This window comes from Panicum virgatum, chromosome 8K (genome assembly GCF_016808335.1).
Source record: "Panicum virgatum strain AP13 chromosome 8K, P.virgatum_v5, whole genome shotgun sequence".
Lineage (NCBI taxonomy): Eukaryota > Viridiplantae > Streptophyta > Magnoliopsida > Poales > Poaceae > Panicum > Panicum virgatum.
The window spans coordinates 39,892,532-39,918,302 of NC_053143.1; the positions used below are offsets into that span (position 1 = coordinate 39,892,532).

The 25,771-nt window shown below is 46.1% G+C and overlaps 3 protein-coding genes and 1 long non-coding RNA gene across 9 annotated transcripts; 3 read left to right on the forward strand and 1 right to left on the reverse strand.

Annotated features, from left to right (window-relative positions):
* Positions 1-1,533: 1,533 nt before the first annotated feature.
* Positions 1,534-4,993, forward strand: LOC120644638. 6 transcript variants are annotated; one of them, XR_005663863.1, is made up of 6 exons: positions 1,534-2,617; positions 2,703-2,778; positions 2,868-3,326; positions 3,407-3,483; positions 4,129-4,182; positions 4,511-4,993. It is a non-coding gene; the product is annotated as an uncharacterized LOC120644638 (long non-coding RNA). The 6 variants fall into 6 exon arrangements; XR_005663862.1 differs by having other exon boundaries at positions 1,535-2,617; positions 2,703-3,025; positions 3,240-3,326; XR_005663864.1 differs by having other exon boundaries at positions 1,536-2,617; positions 3,240-3,326.
* Positions 4,994-9,527: 4,534 nt separating this feature from the next.
* Positions 9,528-15,293, forward strand: LOC120644639 (kinesin-like protein KIN-7L). The gene is made up of 14 exons (XM_039921318.1): positions 9,528-9,737; positions 9,874-10,082; positions 10,206-10,319; positions 10,404-10,485; positions 10,575-10,642; positions 10,759-10,821; positions 10,912-11,054; positions 11,641-11,743; positions 11,854-11,934; positions 12,199-12,267; positions 12,354-12,413; positions 12,550-12,702; positions 12,921-13,151; positions 14,543-15,293. Exons 1-14 carry the CDS (start codon positions 9,581-9,583, stop codon positions 15,026-15,028), a joined length of 2,019 nt encoding a protein of 672 aa, XP_039777252.1. The 5' UTR covers positions 9,528-9,580; the 3' UTR covers positions 15,029-15,293.
* Positions 15,294-15,798: 505 nt separating this feature from the next.
* LOC120646307 (probable phospholipase A2 homolog 2) lies at positions 15,799-17,326 on the reverse strand. Its single transcript, XM_039922935.1, has 4 exons — positions 16,762-17,326; positions 16,628-16,664; positions 16,380-16,505; positions 15,799-16,224 (listed from the first exon to the last, which is right to left on the reverse strand). Exons 1-4 carry the CDS (start codon positions 16,927-16,929, stop codon positions 16,046-16,048), a joined length of 510 nt encoding a protein of 169 aa, XP_039778869.1. The 5' UTR covers positions 16,930-17,326; the 3' UTR covers positions 15,799-16,045.
* A 2,828-nt stretch (positions 17,327-20,154) lies between these two features.
* Positions 20,155-23,798, forward strand: LOC120644641 (14-3-3-like protein GF14-D). Its single transcript, XM_039921321.1, has 5 exons — positions 20,155-20,739; positions 21,432-21,510; positions 21,617-21,739; positions 23,123-23,239; positions 23,359-23,798. Exons 1-5 carry the CDS (start codon positions 20,177-20,179, stop codon positions 23,419-23,421), a joined length of 945 nt encoding a protein of 314 aa, XP_039777255.1. The 5' UTR covers positions 20,155-20,176; the 3' UTR covers positions 23,422-23,798.
* The last annotated feature ends 1,973 nt before the right edge of the window (positions 23,799-25,771 follow it).

The window sequence follows — 25,771 nt, forward strand, 5'->3', positions numbered from 1 at the left end:
GCGACTGATGCCTTCGTGTACAACATAATCAGATCATATAAATAAAAGTAAAATATCGCGGAGTAATTAAAGATACAGGTGTGTCTAGGCCAGCTTAAGAACCTTGGGCTTGGCAAGTTGGGGGAGGTCGAAGACATGACTGTAAGAACCAGAACCAGAGCAGTCTTCATCTTCATGGGTGCCATGAGGAAGAGAGCATTCCTTCTTGTGCTGTATTGCAAATCAATATTCAGTGTATATCTCTCGTTATTTATATCCTCTGCCAGATATATATATTGGAGTGCTTTGATATCGCATTATACTATAGTTTCATATCTTCCGATACTCTAATAAATGATGAGAATCCAAAAAAACTCCAGGTCTAAATGTATAGTTTAAATGTCCTATCTGCACCGTTGTTTAGATATGTCAATGGACTATATAATAGGATATGATATATCAATTCTTGCACTTAAATAAATATGAGCCTTTGGTATAAATGTATCATAGCTGATATATCAATTCCTGCCACACTTGAATAAACAAACATTTAATCATTTTTTTGATAAATTCGCCATGAAATATTTCTTTTTGGTGACTTTATTTGATATTATAGATAACACAATTTTTTGTTAACTCGGTTAAATTTAGAGCAGTTTAATCTAGGAAAAAACTAAAATGGTATATATTTTAGAGTAGAGCTAGTAGGGCCATAGTCATAGAAACCGGGGTCGAGGTAACCGTTCCTCGACCCGGAAACACCGATCCCGTCCCAGAAATGCAGGATCATTTTCATTCCTGCCTTGTAAAAATCTCTCACAAGAACCTATCTCGTTCCTTGATCCCATCCCTCGACCCTATCGACCCCGAATTTTTGTGACTACGAGTAGAACAGTAAACAGCTCACCGAACTCTAGCTTGAACAAAGATGTTCTTTTTTTTTTGTCGAGGATTGAACAAAGATGTTCAACTTGTTGGACTTGCACCTTCCAGCTTTCAAGAAAAAAAGGTTTCTAGTTTCAAAAAACAAAGAATTTTTTTTCCGAAATCAAGCAACCAACATAGAGGCAGTTCGCGCAAAAAAACAAGTCACTCAAGATTACATTTCCCTCCATGCTTTTGTTATTTTTAGTGTCTCCTTATCTCTATCCCTACTACTAAAAAGCGGCTAAGGGTCACTTTTTTTTTTCCTTCGTCATCCCCTCCTTCGTACGTCGCCCCCTCCGACCTTCGTACGTCGCCCCTCCCTCCTCCTGCACGGACTGTTTTCCCCTCGCAAAAAAAATCGTCCTCCACCCACCGGCCTTCCCCTCCTCTCAGTCTCCCCCTCGCGCTCCGCGACGCTCCTCTCCGTCCGCACGACCCTCCCCGTCGCACGCCCCCAGGATCCGCATGCCCCTGGATCTGTAGCCATCACCGTCGCTGTCGATGGGCTCGAGCCGGTGTTGGTCGGCCTCGCCACCTCGCCACCTCGCCATCGCTATCGCCCTCGGTGGGCTCGAAACGGCGTTGCGAACCCTCGGCCAGGCTCAACCCCCCCCCCCCCCCCCCCCTCGCCATCGCCGTCGCGTCCTCTCCGAGCCGGCGTTGCAAACCTCCGTGATCTGCACGTCATCGCCCTAGCCCTCGTTCGGCGACCCGATCTGCACGGCGGCGGCGTTGCCCTCGGTTGGCCCCGCGATCCGCACACCGGCTCCCTCGCCCTCTCTCGAAGGCGACGTCGCTCTCATGACCCCGCGCCGTAGCCGATGTCACGTCCTCCTCTGAGACGGCGTTGCAAGCCCTCGATGGTGACATCACGCCACCTCCCCCGGTCGCTCGCCATCGCTGATGATCCGCGGCGATCCCCGCGTTGGCTGAGCGAGCAACAGGCGCCATCATCATCGCCCTCGCTGTGCATGAGTTGGCTTGGCAGGTTTGTGTGTCAGTACACACTCCGATCACTAGAATTCAACTGATCTTTATTTGTCTGATTGGTACAATATGCAATTATGCATTGCAACAGGGGATTTGAATCCGTGTCTATTGGATCATGAAAATGATTTTGGATAATCATAAATGGTTCATGTATGTCTTTTGAGGGTTTAATTTTATTTCTTCAATGCAAAGGTTGCGAATCTCAAGACCTGCTCACTTTGGTGAATTGTCGCACCCCCATAAAGTGCCTATCAAAGATGATTTTCTTGCAGTCCATCGAAGAGATGATAGCCAGTGGCTTGCTTTTGGTCACTGGAGTTCCATGTGCACTAGCTTTAGGTTCACGGTATATTCCTCAACCTACTGAAGATCTCTCGGCTGCTTATTGCGATGACCTCAAGATTTCTCGGCTGCATATTGAAATGGTTGAAATTTTCCACTATAATTTCTTCAATTCAGATTCAGAATAAATTACACATACACAAGAATCGGTCAGTAACATTGCAGTCACAGTAATGCAAGCAAGATATGACTGAAAAAGGTAGAATTTTGACTTTCTAAAAATGATATGCAACTCTTTCGTTTGCGTCTATACATTTGTGAACATCAGATAGCAAATTGGATCCAGCAGCGGCACTAGAGCTCGGGACCGGCACGCTGGCTAGCGAATTCAGCAGCGGCACTGGAGCTCGGGACCGACACGCTGGCTAGCGAATCGAAGGTTCTTTTTATGGAATTTCTTCTTCCTTTACTGATTCGTTTGATTATTGTTCTGTTGTCCGTAGTTTGTTCTAGTGACTCGCCAGGGTTTAACCAATTGCATAATCCATCGAGGACAGTGAATGCGGCCAGCGGCGCCGGCGGCACTCGATTTGGGTCCAGGTATGTCGGCTCCCAATCTTTTCTCCATTTGATCCATCTGTTCCGGCCCAGGTCGAGTTGAATTTGTTCTGGCTGTGGCATCAAAGCAGATTTGACTGCAGTTAATTGGTTGTTGCAAAACCTCCGTGGTCCCTTGCTCGCATTGCACGCATCTGGCCAACCGGCCCACTTTACTGCACGCATCTGCATGCATGTTCGTTCAAGCATCTAGCTGCACGCTGCTCTGATTCTAATCAATTAACCAAATGTGAGCTTCTTTGTGGCATTGTTTTCTTAATGATATTTTTACACTGAAATGTGTCTGTAAGTTGACTTCATTCACATTGTAATTGCCTTATCATTATCCTTCCTGCAGATATTGCTCAATACATATTTTATTGATTTTCCTCGCTAGGATATGTATTGAAGTGTGGCCTCTATATTGTGATTTGATCCTTTCTTCTTATTTTTGTTGTATGTAGTCTTCGACGGTTGCTGCAGTAGCTATCCTTGCCTGATTCCCCATTCAAGCTTAGTTTCCTGTTAACTGTTTTGAAAATTGTAAAACTGTATGTTGCATAAAACCTGACCATTCTATATATGAAGTTATGCCGCCCTCTCAGATTTACTACAATGTATGTCCCTGCAGCTGATGATCCGAAATGGCAACCGCTCACGTGCAAAGAGGTTGCAAGTTCGTATCCATTTCAACATCCTGAAAGAGAGGTATGAAGTGGCAAAGTTCTAATCCATTCTGAACTTCAAAAACAAAATTGTTCATGGATCGGCAAGATTTTTGTTTTTTCCCTTCTCTGTTCATGAATCCATACAATTATCTATCTATTTGTTAGGCTTAGGAATGTGGTCAATCAAATAGGCAAACTATATATAATGCAGGCTTAGGAATGTGGTCAATCAAATAGTCAAACTATATATAATGCATTTGAGGCTATTTACATGGACGATCAAAACTGTATGTTCTCATATCATTAATATTTTTTTGAAAAGTACATATTATTCTTACAAAACCAGCATTCTCTGCATATAGTCTCACTCATAATGTCCCGCCATTCAAATTCTGCACACACATAGGAATCTTCTTGCTTGCCATGATTATTATAGATACACTAATTACTATTAATTATATGGGTGTATGAAAGGCAATGCCGTAACTGCTATCGAAATGATTTTATTTTTGGGATTATGTGAATTTTGATGAATTGATGGCAACTGGTGTGTTATGCAATTTTTTGTTGGCTAATGTGTTCTTTCAGTCTCATTCCTTGCGAATTTAGAGCATTAATTGTTTGACTTGTTCATTCTCTCTGAATTTTTTAAGATTCTAATCAAAATATTATGTCTGCTTTGAAGGGCTGAGTTGGTTTTGTCGGGTTAAAGAGGAATTTAGCTGACCATTAGAAGCTGGTAATGAATTTCTTTTCTGTGGAGGATTGCACATGTGCCTTATAGATTTTTTTTTTTCAGTTTGCCATTTGAAACTTATATAACACAATAAGAGAGACGACTAGCCTTATAGATATAGATGTTGATTTTTCGAATTCTTTGATGTTGATCAAATTCTGTTACAGATTCCAATTCGATGTTGGTTGAAATAACTCTATGATCATCCTGTAATTATTCAGCTAATATGCTCATTCTTAAATTCCATTTTTATATATATAGTCTTCTATGCATTGCTCTGTCATATGTATTGAAGTTAATTTTATGAATTTCTTCGATATTCAATTAACAGGTCGTAACACAATAAAGTTGATCAGGAAATAACCAATCAATCGGCGATTCCAAGGTGGAGCAGTCGTGGTTAGGAAGGGCAGGAAGAAACACCGGATGTACAGCAATTTTCTTGCGTGGACAAGGTGGTGCTAAAGGTGTATGCAAGCGGTGACTTCTTAATAAGTTGTGCCTGTCCCGCAAGTCCTGCAATAGCTGGGCAACTTGCCGAGGTCCAAAAATTGACATCGTGATGCACTCCAAGCACTCGATCATGCATTGGTAATTTGGATGGAATGGGTAATTATTCTTAGAGCCATGAATAGGCCCATTTAATCTTCTATCCTCGTGTAACTATAATATTTTTCCCATCCATTTAATTGCTGATCAGACACCTATTTTTATATGTACACAGTGTTTGTGCTTATGTTTAAGGGATGCTACATGGTGTTACAAGTGTTATTCATGGTGAAAAATAATGCTCATGGTGAGAATTTATTGTGTCCATGTGTTATTGCGTGCAAAATTATGTTTGAGCATTATAATTATCTTAATCGTTGATGTATATGTTCTTGAAAAAATAAAAAAATTTCCGTAGCAACGCATGAGCATACACCTATTTTTTTTAAAAAAAGCATAAATCCAATATGCGAGAGGAGTGAATTGTCGCTCGAAGTAAACACGACGCACGGGAGACGCAACACGCTCCCTAATCGGCCCAGTAAGAAAAGCCCAATAAGCCTAGCCCAACCCACCTCACAGGCCTCACCACGCGCCGACCATGCACGCGGTTTTTTTATTTTTATATTTTTCAAAATCGTTTTTTACAGAAATATATTTTCGGTTTCATAATTTACAGATTTATACCCCTACCGCCAGGCTGTGGGGCGGCCGGCCCCCTGCCGCCCTCCTGCCGGGCGGTAGGAACCTTAATGTAAATAAAATTTATTTTTAATCGTATTTTGGCCCCTAGGGGGAGCCTGCCGCCCGGCAGCCGGGCGGCAGGTACCCGCCGCCCGGTGGCGGGGCGGTAGGCCTACCCGCCGCCTGACAGGGGGGCGGCAAGCCCCTCCCGCAGGTTAAACCTTGACCGTCAGTGCGGCAGTGCGGCATTAGATGTGGTTTTAAATATTTTGGATAGAAATAAAAACCGTTAGTAAAGTAGATGATATGAAAAGTATAACTTAGCAATTCATACACATACGCAACTGAGAATGAAATAGGTGATGCATGAGAACGAAATAAGTATAACATGACGACATGTTCATAACAAAAATACAGAAACAACTAAAAGCACCTCCTAACCACCCCGGTCATGTCGACCTCTTTTACGCTGTGCGTGGACGTGGTCTGTAGGGTATGTGTGTCGGTCTGGAGGCCCTACGTCTGTACCTGGACGTCCGGTGGCCACAGGTATCTGGAAGGTAGGATCGGCCTGCTGGTTAGGTGTAGAAAATAACCGACTCCAGTCTTCGAAGTTCGCCTCTAAGGTATCTTGTGTGGCCCCTATGCAGTAGCAATTAAGATATCTTAATCATCGTCTTATAAGTCATCTATTTGGGTACATATTCATCATACGTACCTGTTGGTGGTGGATACGAAGAAGGACCCATATCAGGAAGCTTGTGGTGCGATCCTGTAAACCGTTCAAATTATTTAAAATATTCATAAAAATAAGAAGAACATGATAAATTCGGGTTGCGGATTAGGTATTTACCTTGCGTTCCTTCTGCTGTCGCCATAGGGTAATACGAAAAAGGTCCCGCATCATATAAGTGTTGTGATCCTACATGTAAATGTAAAAGGAATTAGACTTTATACCAAAATTAATTGAAATTAAGATATGGACTATATGTTTACCGAAATGTCGTGGTGGTGCCTGTGTAGGTTGAAATGACATCCCTGCAGCTGGTGCCATGGTACTAAACTGGGTCCCTCCGTGAGGTTGATAAGGTGGGTGTTCATCACCTGTATGGACTGAGAATTAATTGTTGTTATCAAAGTATGAAGTCAGTAAGTATCCTCACGTACCTGGATAATGCTGCTGAGACCAATAAGGTGCTGGGAAAGACTGCTGCTGTGTGGGACCACAAGGAAACGAGGTCGAGGCTTGAGACGAACCGTAGGAGTCCTCGTACGATGTCCGGCTACCAAAGGCAAGGCTTCACGCATGGAATGGGCTCTTTGTGAAACTCGGGTCCAGACCGACTCTTGCTCATTCCTATCCATCATAGATCCCGCTCGAATCCTCATCAAATTCGCCCTGGCATCTACGTCCATCAACCTGCACATTTCAAACTGCATGCAAGAAAAATAAAGACATTAACACTCTAATCCAAAGTATTTGAAAAGCGATGATAACTTTGACTCATCGCCCCAGCTAATGCCTCATCCCTATGTCGTGCATAGCCATCCTGTGGGGTCGCAACATACGGCTGTGGATGCATGTCAGCATATAGCAAGCGGCAACGAGTCTTAGGCTAGTACCAGCTCAGGTACACCCTGTATGAAGCCTCTGTGTGTGCAGGGGTCGGAAGCGCCACGTTCTCCTCTGCCTGGTCCCAGCCATCGACACAAGGCTGCACCCTTGTCACCCACATGTTCGAGAAGGGTTGACCAGCCCTCGACAAATTAAATATTGATTAGTTAAAGCAGCAATGCATTATCACTGAAATGACATATGAATCGTTACCTGTGGTCATGACGTTGGACCCGATCCAATGCTGACAGCACAGGATACAACTGCCTTTGACCGAACTGACTCCTGACTCTGTCCGGGCAGTGGGCCTCAATGTAAATATCGTACACCAATGCTGTAGTTGTCATCCAAAGGCCCTGGTCCTGAGAGCAAACCGAAGATATCCCGAACGGTGCACGAGTGTTTATAGCCAACTGGGAGTAGGGCTCCCACACAACGTCTTCAGGTGTCAACCGATCAAACTCAGCTACAAACTCAGGATAGGACCGCCGAGACTGTACGTGGGCCCAACTCTTCTGCACGAAATTAATAATATATACCAATAAGAAATACAAAGAGGGTCAAACAAAGCAACAGAATTGCCAACATAATAGTACGAGTAGCAGTCATTTCCGTACCTAACGAGCATACCAGAGAGTCCCCCATGGTGGGCCTATCATCCTCGGTGTCACCGTACATATCCGGCTCATACGATGAGTGGTCGATAATCGGACGACCAATTGCTATCCTCTCGTACGATCAAAGCTGTAGCAGAATCGGACATCCTGTAAGAATTGTATTGTGCTTATTTTACACCGATGCCTTGCAGAGGCCACGGTACGTGGCTGCAAGTACCGCTGAACCCCAACTGTATTGAGGAATTTCCTCCACAGCTGCCTCTGCGATCTCCTGTGCGTAAGGCACAAGCATCCTATCCACATAGGTCCCGTGTGAGTTGTTGAACATTATGTATCCAAACAACCACAACAGATATGCCTCAAGGGATCGAGTGACGCTATCCTCATCAGCATCATTTGCCAAATTGTCGGACTACATAGAAAAGATGAACATTTATGAGTACAAGATCAATTATAAAATAAAACCAAAACTGCACTAGTCAAAAGCATAACTCTAACATTACTCATAACAAAACGAGGTATGTACCTAGAACTGTAGAATCCATGACTTGGCAGACTCTGTTGCTTTTGGGTGCTCCTCTACATCAATCGCGAGGTCAACATTTGCAAAACGCTCTTCTAGATCGTCCAACCACGTAGACGGGACAACGCGAGGCCCTACGGCATCCCCACTGATAGGAAGACCCAGTAGCATTGCAACGTCCTGTAGGGTCGGTGCCATCTCCCCACAAGGGAGGTGGAAGGTGTGTGTCTCAGGCCTCCATCTATCAACCAGAGCCGTCAGTAGGGACCTATCCAGCTTTGCCAAACCACTCTCAGCAAAGTGGCCTATAGTGAGAAGACCAGCATCACTCAACCTGAAAAGTAGAACGATCAAAGGTAAGTACATTATGTAGGAAACGTATACGAACAAACGTATTCTCAGAAACATAATCCGACGACATATCATCGTGGGTCAACAGGAATCAACTCCGCTGGTGGACGTGGACGCAGCACGTTAAGTTTCACACGCTGAACCACTGCAAGGAAGGACCGGTGCGACGAGTCTATGACTCGGTCAAGTAGAGCTGGCGTATCTTCGGCCATACCTAACACAAAAAAATATAAGTTTTCTGCAATTTATCTGAAATTTTCATAAACTTTTCTAGCATTTCCTACAATTTTTGTACAATAAATTTTTATAAATAAATTTTCCTAACATTTTCTAAAAAATTTCTGCTTTTTTTACAATTTATCTGAAATTTTCATATATTTTTCAAGCATTTTCTACAATTTTTGAGCATTTTTTAAAAAAATTCTCGCATTAAACAACTAATCAATACTACAAAAATGGTTGGTAAACCTAAATGGTTTTTCTAAAAACTAATCCTAATTCTACATAAATTATAATAAAAATAGTACCTAAATCGCTATAATATCATTACTGCTGCATACACTAATTATAGAATTAAACATACAAAAAATTTAGAATAAGAAAATTGAGAAATATTTATTACCTGCGATTCGGATCCAAAATCCGACAGGGTTTCGCCGCTGCAACTCCCTCCCACACCCCTCCTCTCTCCCTCCCCCTCTCTGGATGTCGTGGGAAGCAAATGAGTAGGGAGGGAGAGCTCAGCCTTTTATATAGAGGGGGCTGCCGCCCCCTGCCGGGTGGCGGGTTGGCCTACTGCCCCGCCACCAGGCGGCGGGTACCTGCCGCCCGGCTACAGGGTGGCAGGCTCCCCCAGAGACCGAAATGTGATTAAAAATAATTTTTATTTATATTAAAGTCCCTACCACCCGGCAGGAGGACGGTAGGGGTATAAATCTGTAAATTATGAAACCATAAATATATATCTGTAAAAAATGATTTTAAAAAAAACGCGACCACGCACGCTCCTCCCCTTTTTCTTCCGTGCCCCCACCGCTCCTCCCCGCTCACACCGAAATTTGAAATCCCCCCACCCCGAAGCCGAACCGCACGCCGCCCGTTATCCTTGCCGCCGCCGCATCCATGGAGAAGATCTCCGTCGCCGTCCGCTTCCGCCCTCCCAACCCGGCCGCCGCCGATCCCTCCCCGGGCGGCGACCGCGAGTGGCGCATCGACGACACCCGCGTCACCCTGGTCCACCGCGCCGCCGGCCCCCTTCCCGGCGCACCCTTCGTATTCGGTACGGATCCCTCCTCCTCTTCCTCCTCCTCCTCCATTCTCCCTCGCCCCCGCTGCCGCTCCCTGTTCCTATACCCGATTCCCCGTGCGCTCGTGGCTGATTCATTTGGTTGACGATTTGCCGGTTGGCTCCGCAGACCACGTGTTCGACAGGGCCGCCACCAACGAGCGGGTCTATGGCACGGTCGTCCGGGACCTCATCGGCGCCGTCGTCGACGGCTTCAACGCCACCGCCTTCGCCTACGGGCAGACCAGCAGCGGCAAGACGTTCACCATGAACGGCTCCGACGCCGACCCCGGCATCATCCCGCGCGCCGTCCGCGACGTCTTCGACACCGTGCGTCAGGTGAGTTGACTGCTCGATTAGCCTCTTCCCGAACAAGACGATGATGAGGCCCTTGTTAGATTGGTTGGTGTGGTTGCTATTGCTGTGATGGATTGATTGGTTGGGTTTGGGGCTCCGGAGCAGACGGACGACCGCGAGTTCCTCGTCAGGGTGTCCTACATGGAGATCTACAACGAGGAGATCAACGACCTCTTGACGCTTGAGGGCCGCCGGCTGCCGATTAAAGAGAACCTCGAGGTAAATGCAAGGAGTCCTTTGGGGATTATCCTCATATTTCTCGACAGGTTTCTGTAACAGTGAACATTTGTTGTTTGCCTATAGCGTGGAGTATATGTAGCTGGTTTGCGGGAGGAGATCGTGAACAGCGCAGAACAAGTGTTGGAGCTCCTCCAGCTCGGAGAAGGCACATTTCTGTTCACATGCTATTATATTTTCAACAATTTGGAAACATGTTTTGCCGTCCGTGACTTGTTTTCTTTTTCTTCTTCCCAGTGAACAGGCATTTTGGGGTGACAAACATGAACGCCCGGAGTAGTCGGTCACACACTATTTTCAGAATGGTATAGAATTTTGAATCCCCAACTAATTCTATAATTGAATCTGTTTCAGAACCATTTGTGTAGATTACTGAAACTGATGATAGAATTTGTAACTTTATTTTTTCTGTTGGTCTCAGGTCATTGAAAGCAGTGCTAAGAATCAGATAGACTCTGAAGATCCTATCCGTGTCTCTGTTTTGGTGTGTGCGCTTCCCAGTCTATATCCATGTATCATGTATGTAGTAAAAAAATGTCGAGAATATGCTATTAATCCTGTTGTTTAATTTTAGAATCTGGTGGACTTAGCTGGGTCAGAAAGAAACAACAAGACCGGAACTGAAGGGGTGCGTTTGAATGAGGCAGGGCATATAAACAAGAGCTTGTTGATGCTTGGGAATGTCATCAATAAGTTAAGTGAGAATGGAAAGCAAAGGTATGTCTATTGAGGATTGTGTGATAGTCTTCCTCCCGCGTTTCCCAAATTTATCACCTTCTGTCAGGCTGTACTGAATTTGACTGCAAATCAATCAAAAAGACATGTACTTCATTATATCTCATTTCAGATGATTCTACTGCTACCTTTTAATGTCCCATATTGAGTTGACCTTCTATCAACGCCTCAAGTGTTAGGATGAATTAGTTGGTATATCAAACTTATTAATTCACTATCCAAAGTAGAAGTTGTCACTTTCTTTTCCACCTTTGGAGATTTTTGAACTATGTAGTGTCCTGAGTGAAAAAGATTATACCTTCACCTAGGTAAAGAAACACTTTTTTGTCTTTTTCGTATGGTGCAGTGTCCACTGGTCTACTGCAATAAAACTGCTTTACAGTTTTGGATTGTTGCCTCGATGTTCTTAGAGTTATCAGTGTTAAACAATTGACTACCTTATGCAAGAAAAGGATAATTCATATTGCCTTCACTCTATCTACTGTCTACAGAATGATATGATCATATGAAACTTTGTAAGATCCATAATTCCGTGGTACTTAATTGACAATTTTTCTTTTTGATGCAGAGGGCACATTCCCTATCGTGATAGTAAGTTGACTCGCATTCTCCAACCTGCACTTGGCGGCAATACAAAAACTTCTATCATCTGCACTGCTGCACCAGAAGAGGTTTGTCTATACATTTATAATTGTTGCATTCTGAGTACTATACCTTCCTGTACTAACTAGTATCTTCTTTGTTTTTGCATATTCTAACAAAATTACCATTTAATCTGCAGATGCACATTGAGGAAACTAGAGGAACCCTTAAATTTGCAAGCAGAGCAAAATGTGTCAGCAATTGTGCCCAAGTAAATGAGGTATGTGTTAAAGCTTCTAAATAAAATTTTGAGTTGTCCTACATCCAACATACAATTGAATGAACTTGTGTTCTGAGTTGTCTATATTCACTGCTCTACTATGTTTCACCAAATGTGAAAGATGTTAGTACAGATTGCTGGAATGTATCCATATAAATGTTTTGGTGCTAGTCCAAACAGTGATCCTTCCAATATCTTGTGAAATAAATATAGTTATTCAATTTTAATTTGTTAGCATGGTTAACATGGTCGCCTATATGACAGATTCTAACAGATGCTGCTCTGCTGAAGAGGCAAAAACGAGAAATAGAAGAACTTCGTAAAAAGCTGCAGGTAGTTGCTCTTAGTTTGATATCTTGCTCCATAAGAGTAGGTATGATATTGTTACGTGTCTTGATGCACTTTTCATGAGTTTTCAGGGTTCCCATTCTGAAGGGTTGGAGCAGGTTGTACTAAAACTACGCAATGATATGCACAAGGTGTGTAAACACTAATGGCCAGAACCTGTGTTTCTCATTTATTTTGGGGTGCAGCACACACCTGTTCATTTAATAACTGATCTAAAATAAACAACTTGTTAAATTAGTTGAAGTTATTTATAATCTTTTCATGTAGTCTGAGCTTGAGCGTGATCGTTTGGCAATGGAACTTGAAGAGGAAAGGAAGTTACGGATGACCCTAGAGCACCATTTGACTGAGCAACAGAAGAAGCTAGAGGGCCTCGATAACACCAGCATATCAGCAGACCAGTTTACTGATTCGACCCAGGTATATTTAATGGAAAATAAGCCTCGTAACAAATATTTCAATCTCGTAATATCTCATTTCACATGTTGGTGCTATTAGGGAAAGCTAAAGCTCCCCACACAGCATATTTATTGATGGTCCATCTCCTTCACCACATTCATCCATTTCCTTCCTTTCCAACTAACTTGTAATATGCAAGTTCCAGATATTAATGGAACTATTTGTTTTTCCTGTTGCAGCTCGATGCACTGAAAACTCCAGATTTCAAGTATACACCTGATGGATTTGTTGCACATCGCTCACGCTATTCAAATGATGTTGAGGTCAGCCCATTGCCTGAAAATTTGGATAATATTGCCAGTGATGATCTATGGACGTGCCTGAACAAAGGTTGTGTTACTGATCTTGACATGCTGGAGATGACACCTGGTCTGAAACGCAAGGCATCCTTGCTACAAGATGCAACATCAGTACGTTACTCTGCCAACCTTATCCTACGTTTGTTTACAACTATTTACGGTGGTTCAAATATATAACTTCCCGGATTGTGATTAGGACAGAAATTATTACAAAAATTTAGACTACCAAGGAAGAACTACATAAATTTGTATGCAGTAGCACCCTAATTCAAGCCATGTAGGACCAGAACTTGGATGGTGGGGGTTTAACACTCATATCTCCCACGAACCTACTATACAGTTCCACTTCCACATTAAAATTAAAAAATAACAGACCATGCAATGGTACACGTATTTAAGCTAGTTCAAAAAACTTTTTCCAATCACTGCTTCTTATCATTATCCATTAGTTTCACTTGAAGTTCCAAATTAACACCAACCAGCGGTGCCATTCCCAAACTTAATAATGCGTAGCATACATGCTAATTTTGGATACATAATAATGTACTTTGTTCATGTTAATAAACTAGCAAAATGGTATTGTCTCTGTAAGATATACATGCTCAGTACTGATGAAGTCAAGGAATATGCTTTCAGTTCTGTGATATCCTAGAGGTTTGAATTTTGGTTGACTAAACTTATTTCTGAGTCATGTTAGTATATAAATTGAATGGAAAGCGTTGAACTTAGTGATATCTTAACCCCTATATTTCAGTGCATGTGCCAAGGAGGCTATCTACTCACATTTTTTACATTATTGAATTTGCTGTTGAATTCAGCTACATCCCATTTATCCATTTGTCAACCTGTTTCTTGTGTTCCATCTATGCCACAAGCTTGATCTATTAGGTACATCTTTTCTCATTGCGCTCTGCATACTTAAACATCAAATTGGGTCTTCATCATCATTTTCATTTTCATATATGCACACCGGCTGCCTCATTATGTAACAGTCAACATAAGCAACCATGTTTTCTTTTACCTACTTATTATCTATCGCCACTTGCCATCAGCTAGTTAAATAAGCTCACATCCAACATTGACGTGCTAGTTTCTTAACAAAACGGACAACCTTGGATCCAAATTTCTGATTATGGTTAGCTGTCTGAAGTGTGGATGGTTTAGATAGCTTTGCTTCAAGAAAAGCTACAACCTATTGCACCCTGCAATATGGTTGAGGCAAGTTACTCTCAGTCACTTCTAAGTTGCATCGGGAGTAAGTTGCTTCATTGTTGCTACTTAGGCCTGTCACCTGGTTCCTTTCGCTGCATCATATATTTCTGGGCTTTTAGTGTTGCATGATTGAGAAGCTATAGGTCATCTCTTATGATGAAAGAAAGTAAATAAAAACAGGGTGATGAGGATGGTTTTCTAGCGTATTTACTTCTTCACCCTTCTGTTTCTCTGCTGGACCTGAGAAATGACCTCCTATTTCTCTGCTATTTCTTGTGCTCTGTTCTCAGGCTGCGCCATTGGAGGAGCCTACTGAAGCAAGGTGCCAAAGGTTAGAAAAGGACTGTGTCTCTGACCGACAACAGCTGGAGGAATCAAATGCGAGATGCGCAGCCCTCGAGAAGGAGTGCGACCTGCTGCGGGACAAGAACTCGTCCCTGCAGCAGGAGCTCTCTGACTCCAAGCGGGAGGCCAACCTTCTCGTCGCAGAGAAGCAGGCGCAGCTAGATGACTCGATAGCCAGGTGCGTGGCGCTCGAGAGGGAACTCTCCGTGTGTCGGCAGGACGCCGAGCGCCTCGCCACCGAGAAGCAGGAGTTGGCCGGGGAGCTGGGCGTGGAGAGGCAGAAGATGGAGGAGCTGAAGCAGGACATCCGGGTGATCAGCCGGGCATTCTCGCAGCGGGAAGGGCAGCTCACGTCGCTGTACAGCAAGTCCAAGGCCATCCTGGAGACCTGCAAGACCTCGCACGCCGCTACCCCCTGCCTTGATGGCTGAGCGAGACGCGTGCAAGCTGCTGGGTAAGGAATGTCTCTGCACCCGTGTGTTGGCTATAGGTGTGTTGGATTTGTGTTGTGTGAAAAGTTTGGTGGAATACTGGTAACAAGTGTGTGCAAGCGGGGTATGTAAGTTGTGTGTCAACTTGATGGGAACATCACCTGCGTTTTGCCACTAGCGTTCTGTGAGCGTCAAAATTATTTGACCTGCGAACGTGCTGTGTTAAGTAATATTGTTATAAACCAGTCAGATTGCCTTTAGTGTACAAACATTCACAAAAGTCCCTATGTCCAAACTCCAAAATGCACTGTTTAGAAAAGAAAAGGTCACTTGATGCTTTGGGTATGGAATAAAAAAAATAAAGATAAACTTTTTTCAGGAAAAAAACAAGTCCAAAACCGGGTAACAGCCCAGTAGAAATGTAAGCAAAACAAGTCCAAAACCGCTTACTCGGACCGAATTCTGAAACGGACAAGCAGTGGACCGACCCGTTATCTCCAATCAGCACCAGTCTAATGGACGCCCGATGCCGCTGGTTGCACGGGAGCAAATGTAAAAATGTCAAAGATTAACCTGAGCGGTTGATTTTACACCCAATGATTGGTAAAAGTGAGTGATGGATCAACTGAAGCGTCTTCAAGTTCAAGGGTTGAATTACTGACGCGTGGGTGGTTTTGAGGCTTCATATTTGGGGCCTAGGTAAAGCAGAAAATGCCTTTTATCGGTGTGGTCAAAAGCGCATGTTTCTTCATCATCACTCTACACCATGCTTCATCCAAATCACACTGTATCTGATCTTCATCAAGAAAAAAAAATCGCACTGTATCTGATCTTTTATAGATTGGTAAAAAAAAAAGGAAAAAGAAAGGGACGACGAGAAGACGACGACCACGTCGGGCAGGTCGTGTACACGCAAGCCGTTTTTTCTAGGCCACCGGCTCCAGCCACCGCTTTCCCTTTCGAGCGCCTGCCTGCGTCAGCTACGACACGTACGGGCACCCTGCTGCTGTCAGGCTGCTACGGCTTGTGGAGGATGCCCTTGGCGTACACGGCGGCCTCCACGACGGAGGCGATCTCGTCGGCGACCTCCGTCGCGTTGCACCGGTTCCCCTCGAACGTCGTCGCCGCCGCCGCCGGCCTCGCCGCTGCCACGCAGTCCAGCAGGCTCTGGTTGCACCACGTATTCAGGTAGTCGTCTGCGCCGTCGCTCCAGGCCAAGAACGCACGTAACAAGCAGAACGAAAACCAAATTAAGAAAGGGAAAAGGAAGAGATTTACATGCTACAAAATCTGATGATGCGTTGATCTGCCGTAAATAAAATCAGTCTGTGCAAAGTTGATAGATGCCTACTGTCGGTGGCCTGGACGCAGGCGTCGTGGGCGGCGCAGCAGGCGTCGAGGGCGTCGCAGGGGGCCTCGCCGGGGCACCCCGTGTAGGAGACGCCGCAGTACTTGCCGTAGCGCATCAGCGGCGCCGCTGCCAGCAGAGAAACCCCAGCGATCATCAGTTCCACGCGCAGGTTCAGACAATCTGACCTCGATCGCTCGCTCGTCGATCAGAGATTCAGAGAGTTCAGAGTTCAGACATGGCGAACGTACCTGAGCAGTGCTCGGACTCGCACGTCCGGCTGCACTCCTGCGGAAGGACGGCGCGGCGGCGCGGACACGATGAGTGTCGATTTTAGCTGACGACGGATCGAGGTGATGAGATGTCTAGCTAGGATCATACGTACCGATGCTGCATCGCCGCCGAAGATGCTGGCGGCGGCGGGGGAGTGGCCGGCGACGGCGAGCAGCAGCAGGAGGAGGAGAGCAGGAAGAAGCTGGCGGCGGCAGCGGCCGCAACGCCGCTGTCGCAGGGGACGACCACGGCCGGCGAGCTCGTTGCTGCTGAATTCCATTTCCGTCGTCTTGTCTGCGATTGATTCGGCTGAGTGAACTGTTGATTGGGTGGTTGCATGCAGTTGCAGCAGGTTCGTCGAGTGTGATGAAGCTATATGGACACGCCATGATGCCAAGAAAGTTTGGTGGCTTTGGTTGGGAAAAAAACTTCAGTTCCAAGCAGTTTTGTCGCTCATCAGAGAACCCCCACCTTAACCTGATATATGAGTATTTTGTCGCTTTATTTGCCATCATCGAATTCATCATGTATTATTCAACCTGATGAAAGAGGATGATCACTCATTCACTTGAGAGTTCACCTACATGCGTGGCCGATTACGTGTGCAGCTTACTGGTCCGGATCTTTTTTTCCCTATTACTATAAACAGCCGTTTGCTTTAAATCTAAACAAACTGATCCGGTGTGATCTGTGTTAGCTCAACTGCATCTGCATGAGCTGACCAATTGGCTCATTGGCGTCAGGGTGGTTGTCTGCACCCGGTGATCCCGATCTCAGTATGACCACTACTGCACCTGATCTTGTTTTTTCGTTTGCTTGGAGACTTGCCAGGGTACGCATCCAGGCAGATTCACTCTGTGGCCAGGCCGGGCATGCACTTTTTCAGGAGAGACCTAGCTGCCAACTCGGTCATCCCGTGACAAACAAGAGCTACCAAGGGGAGGTGACTGATCCAGTTGCCTAGTTGCATGGCATTGGGGACCCCAAGTCTGGGTTGGTTTGGCCGTTCCTTCCCTTGGCAAGAAACCAAAAACGGTGCCAAAATTGTTAGGCTAGCCGGCATGCATGAACTGAACATGCCTAATTTTTTTTTTGAGAGAGAGGAACTCTGAACATGCGTAATAATGTTGACGGCGAAGTACATGTGCCTGGTGTAGAGCCGCATTTGGACACTAACCCAAACTGGGCTACTTTCCTGGGCTGTGAGGGCCTTTAATTTCGTTCACCTTCTTCGAGTAACAATATAACCAGGAATTCTATACATCTTCCGGAAGATCTTTTTTCTTCCCCACATTCCAGTATTTAAGATTCGTGCTGAATATTACACCCGTTGGGTCACCTCTCCAAACCCTAGCCCAACCTCACGCCTGCCTCCGCCATTTGCGCCGCTGCCGGCCCTGACGAGGGGTCGGAGGTGGGGGCAGCGGCCGCCGGCGAGGTCGCCGGTGGGCGGGGTGGTGGTTGAGGCCGGCGGTGAGTTAGGGTTCCGAGTTTGCCGAGATTTGAAAGCTCCAATGGTTGCCGGTGTTAGAAGAGAAGGTCGGGGGAGGAATCGACAGGCGGTGGGTGGTGGTGCATGGGTGGATGGTGAGTTGATGGAGTGTCACCGGCCGAGGTGGTGGCTACCGGCGGCTGAGCCAGGTCCCAGGCGAGGCATGGCGTCGAAGAGGTTAGGGGAGGGTCGAGGTGGTGGCTGCCAGCAGCGGATGGATGGTGGGCAGTGCGGCGCGGCGGCGTTGGTGCCGCCAGCCGGATGGCAGAGATGGCAGCGGCGGCGTGGGCTTTGATGCGTTGGAAGATGGCTTGCTTATCCATCTTCCGGAAGTCTATTCTAGCCTCCAATATAACGGGCCTCTCATCCATCCGCAATGTTTTTTTTCATCAGTAGCAGCGAGCGTGTTCTTACAGAAAAAAAAGGTCTCGGATAGAAATGATGCATGGTGTTGTTCATAGCAGCTCACTTCACTTTCACTTGTATTTATAAAAGAGATGATTTCGGATAGAAATGATGCCCTACTGTATGGGCCCAATGAGGTTATCGTCGTCGTTGTTGTTGTGTATAGGCAGGCGGCCTCGAAAAATGCCGTCGTGATGGACCTCAGGCCTCGAGGAGAAACTTTGGATGCTTGAGAGATCCATCCAACATAGTTAGAGAGAGAGCCTCTAAAAAAAAGCTAGAGAAAGAGATCCAACAAAGTCTTCTCTAAAAAAAAGGAGATCCAACCGGAGTTAACCGAACCGTCGGTAACCGGTCCGGCCCGGTTCCGGTTTGGTCCGGTATGAAACCGGTCCAAATTCAAAATTTAAATTTGAATTCAAAAAAATGAAAAATTCCTAAAAATATTTCAAGTTGCGACGAATCTAATGGTGTCAAATTTTCTCAAAAATTCATTCGTTTAACATACTTTTCGGGCATTTAAAGTTAAAACAAAAAAGAAAAAAATGAGACAGCCCATTAAGGCCCACTTGGTAAACCGGTCAAACCGGCCGGTAAACCGGTCTAACCGGCCGGTATACCGGTTACACATGCGATTTTAAATTCAGATTTGAATGCAAACCGGTCAAACCGGCCGGTAAACCGGTCAAACCGGTCGATATACCGGTACAAACCGGTTGAACTATGAAGTTTGAATTTAAATTTGAATTTGTCCGGTTCCGACCGGTAACCGGCCAAACCGGACCGGTATACCGGAACCGGAGGCCGGCGGTTACCGGTTAGCGGTTTCGGCGGGGACCGTCCGCAAACTCTCCACCGTGCCGACCCCTCCGGATGCTAGCCACCTGTCCAACCAAAGGATCGGACGGCATGCTCATTCGGCTCGGCTCTTTAGCAAATCGATATATAGGCTGCTAGCCCAGCTACACACTCCAGTACAAAAAGCATGCATGGTGATCTTAATTAGCCGGTGCGCTTAACAAGCTAGTAAGCATAAAAGAAAACCTCTTAGGAGGGAACCAAAAAAGAAAAGTTCTTTCTTAGTTTCTCACAGTGAGCTCAGCTCACCGAGATGGCCATGACAAGAATATATTGCTACCTCGATGAAAACAATACAGATGGTACTTACATTTTGGCAACTCATCTATCTTTTCACCAAAAGTTATAGTACTTGAAAAATATATGTACTGTACACATCTTCGATTCCTCGTAGACTACGGAGGTAAATAAATATAGAAAATAAAATCTTTTTTCCTAAAAAAAATACTCCTACTGATTGTACCCAGACAGCAGCACGGGCGAAGCTTCACCTCCCATCACCCCCCCCCCCCAGATTGACCGCCCAAGCCTCCCCACCTCCCGTTCCCCGCCCGCGCCGCGACCACCCACCGCGCACCGCTCCGACCCACCCGCTCCCCGCCACGTGTCCCGCCGACCACGCCCCCTCCACCCGCTCCCGGCCACACCCAGCGCCACACGCCCCTCCCCCCCGCACCGCTCCCCCCGCCGCGCGCCCCGCGCCCCGCGCCCTTGACCGCCACGTCATCCCGCTGACGCGCGGGTCCCGCGCCCCCCCGCGCGCCCTCCTCAAATGCCCCCCCGCGCCGGCCTCCCCCGCACAACCGCGTCCGCTTCTTCCCAGATCCCCTGCGCCCGCCGCATCCCTGTAGCCGCCCCTGCTGCCACTCTCGCCGGCGAGCCCGATCCGATCCGCCGCCTCCCGCAGCCCGCAGCCATGTCGCCGTCGGAGCCGACGCGCGAGGAGAGCGTGTACATGGCGAAGCTCGCCGAGCAGGCGGAGCGGTACGAGGAGATGGTGGAGTTCATGGAGCGCGTGGCGCGCTCGGCGGGCGGCGCCGGCGGCGGGGAGGAGCTCTCCGTCGAGGAGCGCAACCTGCTGTCCGTCGCCTACAAGAACGTCATCGGCGCCCGCAGGGCCTCGTGGCGGATCATCTCCTCCATCGAGCAGAAGGAGGAGGGCCGCGGGAACGAGGCCCACGCCGCCTCCATCCGCGCCTACCGCGCCAAGATCGAGGCCGAGCTCGCCCGCATCTGCGACGGCATCCTCGCGCTCCTCGACTCCCACCTTGTCCCCTCCGCCGGCGCCGCCGAGTCCAAGGTCTTCTACCTCAAGATGAAGGGGGACTACCACAGGTACCATTTCCCGCGGGAGATCTGGCCCTTCTACGATTCGATCTGCGCGCGGAGCGGCCGAGGAGTGAGCTTTCTCGGGTAGATCGACGCGGGATGGTGGGGGGCGTAGGTTTCGAATAGTTTATTTATGAGATCCCGATGTATTGGGGTGTTGGGGTGTTTGCGACTGGGATTAGTGGGGGATTTGTGTCCTTATTTATTGCTGATGATGATTATTTGTGGGGGCACAATCTGATTTCCGGCCTCTGTACATGGGCCACCTAGTGGTGGTTGGTGAAGCCAAAACTTAAGATCTGTATAGAGATGTTCTGTCATGTGTGGGGGTGATAGGGATCTGGGTTCTTGGTGACGATTAGGTCAAAGTTTAAGGTGTGGTCTTTTTTTGTTTGAATTTTGTGTGGTTTAGGTTCGTGTTATTGGTGGTGGTGGAAAGTCTAAGAAAAGGAAATTAGATTCTGATGTTTGTGACGTTTGAGTGAGGGGGGTTCCACCTCTTTTCTTGACGATGCGTGCATGCTGAAGTTGGAATTTATGAATTTGTTTATATGATTGGTGTAGCTGTGAGGTTACAGTTTAAAAGTCTGTTGATATGACGGTGTTGCTGTGCTGTTTTCCGTGGGAGATGACTGATGACTATAGTTGTAATCTGCAGTGCTTATCTTGGTATCTGACTTCTCCTGATGATTTTGCAGGTACCTTGCTGAGTTCAAGTCAGGCGCGGAGAGGAAGGAAGCTGCAGAGAGCACCATGAATGCTTACAAAGCTGCCCAGGTTGGACATCTATCGAAAACCAACCCTATTTTTTGTGTACATGTTGATAGAATGAGCATATCTTGCATATTAGGATTCATTATTGGTGTTGCTTTTTGTGCTGTAGGATATTGCCCTGGCAGATCTGGCTCCAACCCACCCCATCAGGCTTGGGCTCGCCCTCAACTTCTCGGTGTTCTACTATGAGATCCTGAACTCCCCTGACCGCGCCTGCAACCTTGCCAAGCAGGTCTGCTTCCACTCCCTTTGTCTCCCTTTACTGTGCATGGCATGTGGGATCGCTTTGTATGCGTTCTAGATCTGCATTGTTGGACTGTTTGCTGAGCACATAAACGATACCCCTCTCACCATTTCAATTATTGATCATTAAGATGGGATTTTTCTTATTTAGCATAATATGATGTCAAGGAAATAATCTAATTTTAAGCGTGTGATATATGATGTCATGGATTCATGGATGTGAGCCTTTTTTTTTTAAAAAAAAAAGATCAAGGTTGCAAGCAATACTTAACAAAATGATGAAATGACATAGATAGCAAGTCGGCAACATATATGCCTGAGTCTTTAATAGGAAATCACTGCCTTGTGAACTGTAGAGGTGTATTCTGAAGTACTTCACATGCCATGACAAATTTTGTGAGAATTCTTTCTTGAAATCACCTGTGAAACTATTCTCAAAAGAAAAGGGAATACAATGTGCCAGTTTTTGTTCTTCATGCATAGTCTCTGAAACGTTATCTCTTGTTCTTTTAGTAGTGTACTAAATTCGAGAGTTGTGCTAACTTCAAATTGCCTGTTTCCTGTCTTATAATCCCTCTTATTTATCTATTGCAGTTTCCGTTATATATTCTTGTTCTGTTGGAAGTAAAATGCTTCTACTGTCTTTGCCGTTGGTTCTCCAAGAACTTGATGTCTTGCTGCCTACATTGTCCACTTTATACTACCAGCTTACAACCAAATGACAATTTAACCTAGGGCCTGTTTGGATCAATAGCACTAGTGCTATACTGCTATTTAGCACACTAGACTCACTCCAAATAGCACACTACAAAATAGCACAAGAAGCTGTTTGGATGCAAGGGCTATTTTGCCTTTACTGCACTTATCCCAATCATTTGGCTCTACTTTTCATGCATAGACCCCCTCCAAGAGGTGGGATCCACAGCGAAATAGCACCAAAAATCACCTCCAAGAGGTGCTTATTTTCATTTAGCACCAAATAGCACATGCTGTTTGGATCCTCAACTGCTATTTTGGGGGTAAAATGGGATGCTAAAAAATAGCACCCATGATCCAAACAGGCCCCTAGTTCTGTAACAGTAGGGGCAGTCCTACAATCTTAGATACAAATGAATTAATGGCTGCCCTTCTGTGATGACAAGACTGTTTATTACCAACTCAGTCTAGAATACATGGGTCATTGTCAACTTAAGGTAGACAAATGCATTACTGTGTGTTTCTATTCTAATTTGTAAAGTTTGCTGTGTTTGTTCAAAACTTATAAAATATCTGCTCCCAACTACAGTGCAACAAAGCTCACTTGGATGTCGTAATCTTTTTGGTTCCTTCACCTTTTTATTTGCTGGAGTTGACTTGAATTTAATATTTGTAGGCTTTTGATGAGGCTATCTCTGAGCTAGACAGCTTGGGTGAGGAGTCCTACAAGGACAGCACTCTGATCATGCAGCTCCTGCGTGACAACTTGACCCTATGGACATCTGACACCAATGTGAGTTTCCTTTAACCCACTTGTTTTCTTAATCTCTTTAACCTACATGTTAGTTCTCTTGCCTTTGTAAATCACCTGTGGCGGCCCTCATTTGACCTTGGTACTGCTTCCATCTTCAGGAGGATGGCGGTGACGAGATCAAGGAAACCGCTGCCCCGAAGGAATCCGGAGAGGGTCAGTAAGATGGATCCAAGCTCTCGATCGGATGCGCCTGCTGATGATCGGGAGCGACCAGAGCCAATGTTCCTGGATTTCGATAGCTCTACCTTCTAGTATACCTACCATCACCACCACCGTCCTCGCACTGAGATGATGCTGCATTGCCGCTGTTTAATTAAGTACCCTAGATGTTTGTTATGACGCTTTGTTTCAGTTTTAAGTCGATAAAGTGATGGCTGGATGCTGGTTTTCAAGCTCCAATCCCGGCCACCAGCGAAAGAAAAAACCTGCTCCCGCGTTGCAGCGTTGTTAGAATGATTGCTTATGTTACTTGATGACCTATGGAGTACTATTTGACATGCCTGCCGCCAGTAGTATTTTGTTTGAGTTGGCTTTGCAAGTATTGTTTGTTACCCCGCATTCTGAACTTTGAATCATCTGAATGCGTGGAAGATGCTGTCCGAAAGCAGCGCGCACTTGAGGCTTTGTGCCGTTTGGGACCAAGAATCTGATGCGCGCATGGGACCAAGAATGTGGTGGCGACCGGGATTCTCAGTCCTATCAGATTGGTGTATGCTGGTCCAGTATATCTATATGCAATCCAATAATTCTGCCGTTCAGAGCATAATCATTCAGCAATCAGTACTCTGCTTGGCTACGCTGCCATGCAAATCGTTTTCGTTCTCCAGCTCATCTTTCAAGAAACCACGTCTCGCTTTTTCTATTCCAGCGTCTCCGTGTCGTCTTCACTCTTAAGACGTCACTTTGAACAAGCAATGAGGTAAAGGTATTGTCCATTGGAATTGAAGGTTTTACTCACCGGCCCTTAGCTATTCAAACATCACTTTCAAAGAAAATCAGCCATGCCTCGTACACTCTGATCTCCGAAGGGCATCTAACGAACGAAATCTGCACCATACGCTCAGGCTTCTCATTCGACCACGTCACCATACGCCCAGGCTTCTGATTCGACCACGTCATCTAATCTAACGAACGAAATCTGCACCATACGCTGAGGCTTCTCATTCGACCACGTCACTAGCAATTCTCATCCATTGGATCTTGATCGAACGGTCCACGTCACTAGCAGCAGCCGCACGGCAGCTGAACGGGGTGTCTAGATACTTCATCCCGAGCTGCTGAGCTGGACTGGACTCGTCGCCGCCGCCTTCTTCCGACCATAGCCGCCTTCCCCTCGCCTCCCGCGGCTGTCGAGGTGCAAGAGGAAGCTCTCCCCCTCCCGCGGCTGTCGAGGTGCAAGAGGAAGCTCTCCCCGATCCACTTCAACCAGCACCATCGAGCTTCCCACCTTGTCGCTCGTGGTGGCACTGCTTTCACCAAACTGGCTAACCCTCCTCCGCACCCGTCCTCCATCCCTCCAGCAGTCACCGATCAACTTTGCTATGCCTCCATCCTCAAGCGCCGTCAGCCTCTTCCGCGATTGTTGTTTGATGTCCACACTCCTCACACAGCTTGCGAGCCGCGGTGTCTACGCCGGCACCGTGCAAGATCCGGCGACAAAGAAGGCAAGTGGCACCAGTGCTATGCAGCTCCCCGGCACCCCCGTGGAACCTCCAGAGCACGCCGGGTAGAGCTCATAAAGATGTAGGGCCATAGGGGGCATCGACACACAGTGGCACAGCAACTGCTCGAGGAAATGCCTCCAAGGTAAGTGCTCATTAAGTAGCTTGTGTTTTCACGACTAGAACTTGCAGAGCCCATTTAGCATGAAACATGGAAATGTGACTCTGATTCAAGAGAGTATGATGCAAGTTTTCTCACAGTATTAAAATTTCCTTTGCGACAACATTTCTTCGTGAAAGTACAGATATAATTTTCGTTGTCCTAATGCTTCAGTGCATAGTTTCTCCAGATATAGTTGTTTGCAAGCCCACCTGGTATGAAATTATTTTGGATATACAATGCCATTGATTATTGCTATGAGAATGAGATTCATTTTTTATCTGCTAAATCATCAACAAGTTACAGAAATCAACGGGGATCAGATATAGCCTGATTGCAACATCCAAGACATTCCTGACGCCATGAAAGGTATGTTCTTATGTTCAATACTTCAGTTACCAATTGCACTCTTTACTTTCATAGGTATGAATTCGAAATTTATAAACATCATAGCTGCCAGCTTTGCCTTGGTCCCTTGGGTAGCTACTGACAATGTGAATTTCATTTAATATGTACATATTCAGTTAAAGCTGATTGGGGCATCATAACATTTTACTCCAGTTCTAGGCAGTACTTATATACTACTATTCATGTAGGAAATCTCCCAACAATAGCAATCACCTAATGAAACGAAGGTCTTGCTTATTACTTCCTACTAAACACCTGATTTCCAAATGTAACATTCCCTAT

Coding starts and splice junctions, on each gene's coding strand:
- LOC120644639 (XM_039921318.1), top strand. CDS start 9,581: ATGGAGAAGATCTCCGTCGCCGTCCGCTTCCGCCCTCCCAACCCGGCC. Junction 12,703..12,920: donor AGTTTACTGATTCGACCCAG/GTATATTTAATG, acceptor TTCCTGTTGCAG/CTCGATGCACTGAAAACTCC. Junction 13,152..14,542: donor TGCTACAAGATGCAACATCA/GTACGTTACTCT, acceptor CTCTGTTCTCAG/GCTGCGCCATTGGAGGAGCC.
- LOC120646307 (XM_039922935.1), bottom strand. CDS start 16,929: ATGGAATTCAGCAGCAACGAGCTCGCCGGCCGTGGTCGTCCCCTGCGA. Junction 16,665..16,761: donor TCGGCGGCGATGCAGCATCG/GTACGTATGATC, acceptor GTCCTTCCGCAG/GAGTGCAGCCGGACGTGCGA. Junction 16,506..16,627: donor CGAGTCCGAGCACTGCTCAG/GTACGTTCGCCA, acceptor CTCTGCTGGCAG/CGGCGCCGCTGATGCGCTAC.
- LOC120644641 (XM_039921321.1), top strand. CDS start 20,177: ATGCCCCCCCGCGCCGGCCTCCCCCGCACAACCGCGTCCGCTTCTTCC. Junction 21,511..21,616: donor ATGCTTACAAAGCTGCCCAG/GTTGGACATCTA, acceptor TTTGTGCTGTAG/GATATTGCCCTGGCAGATCT. Junction 23,240..23,358: donor TATGGACATCTGACACCAAT/GTGAGTTTCCTT, acceptor TTCCATCTTCAG/GAGGATGGCGGTGACGAGAT.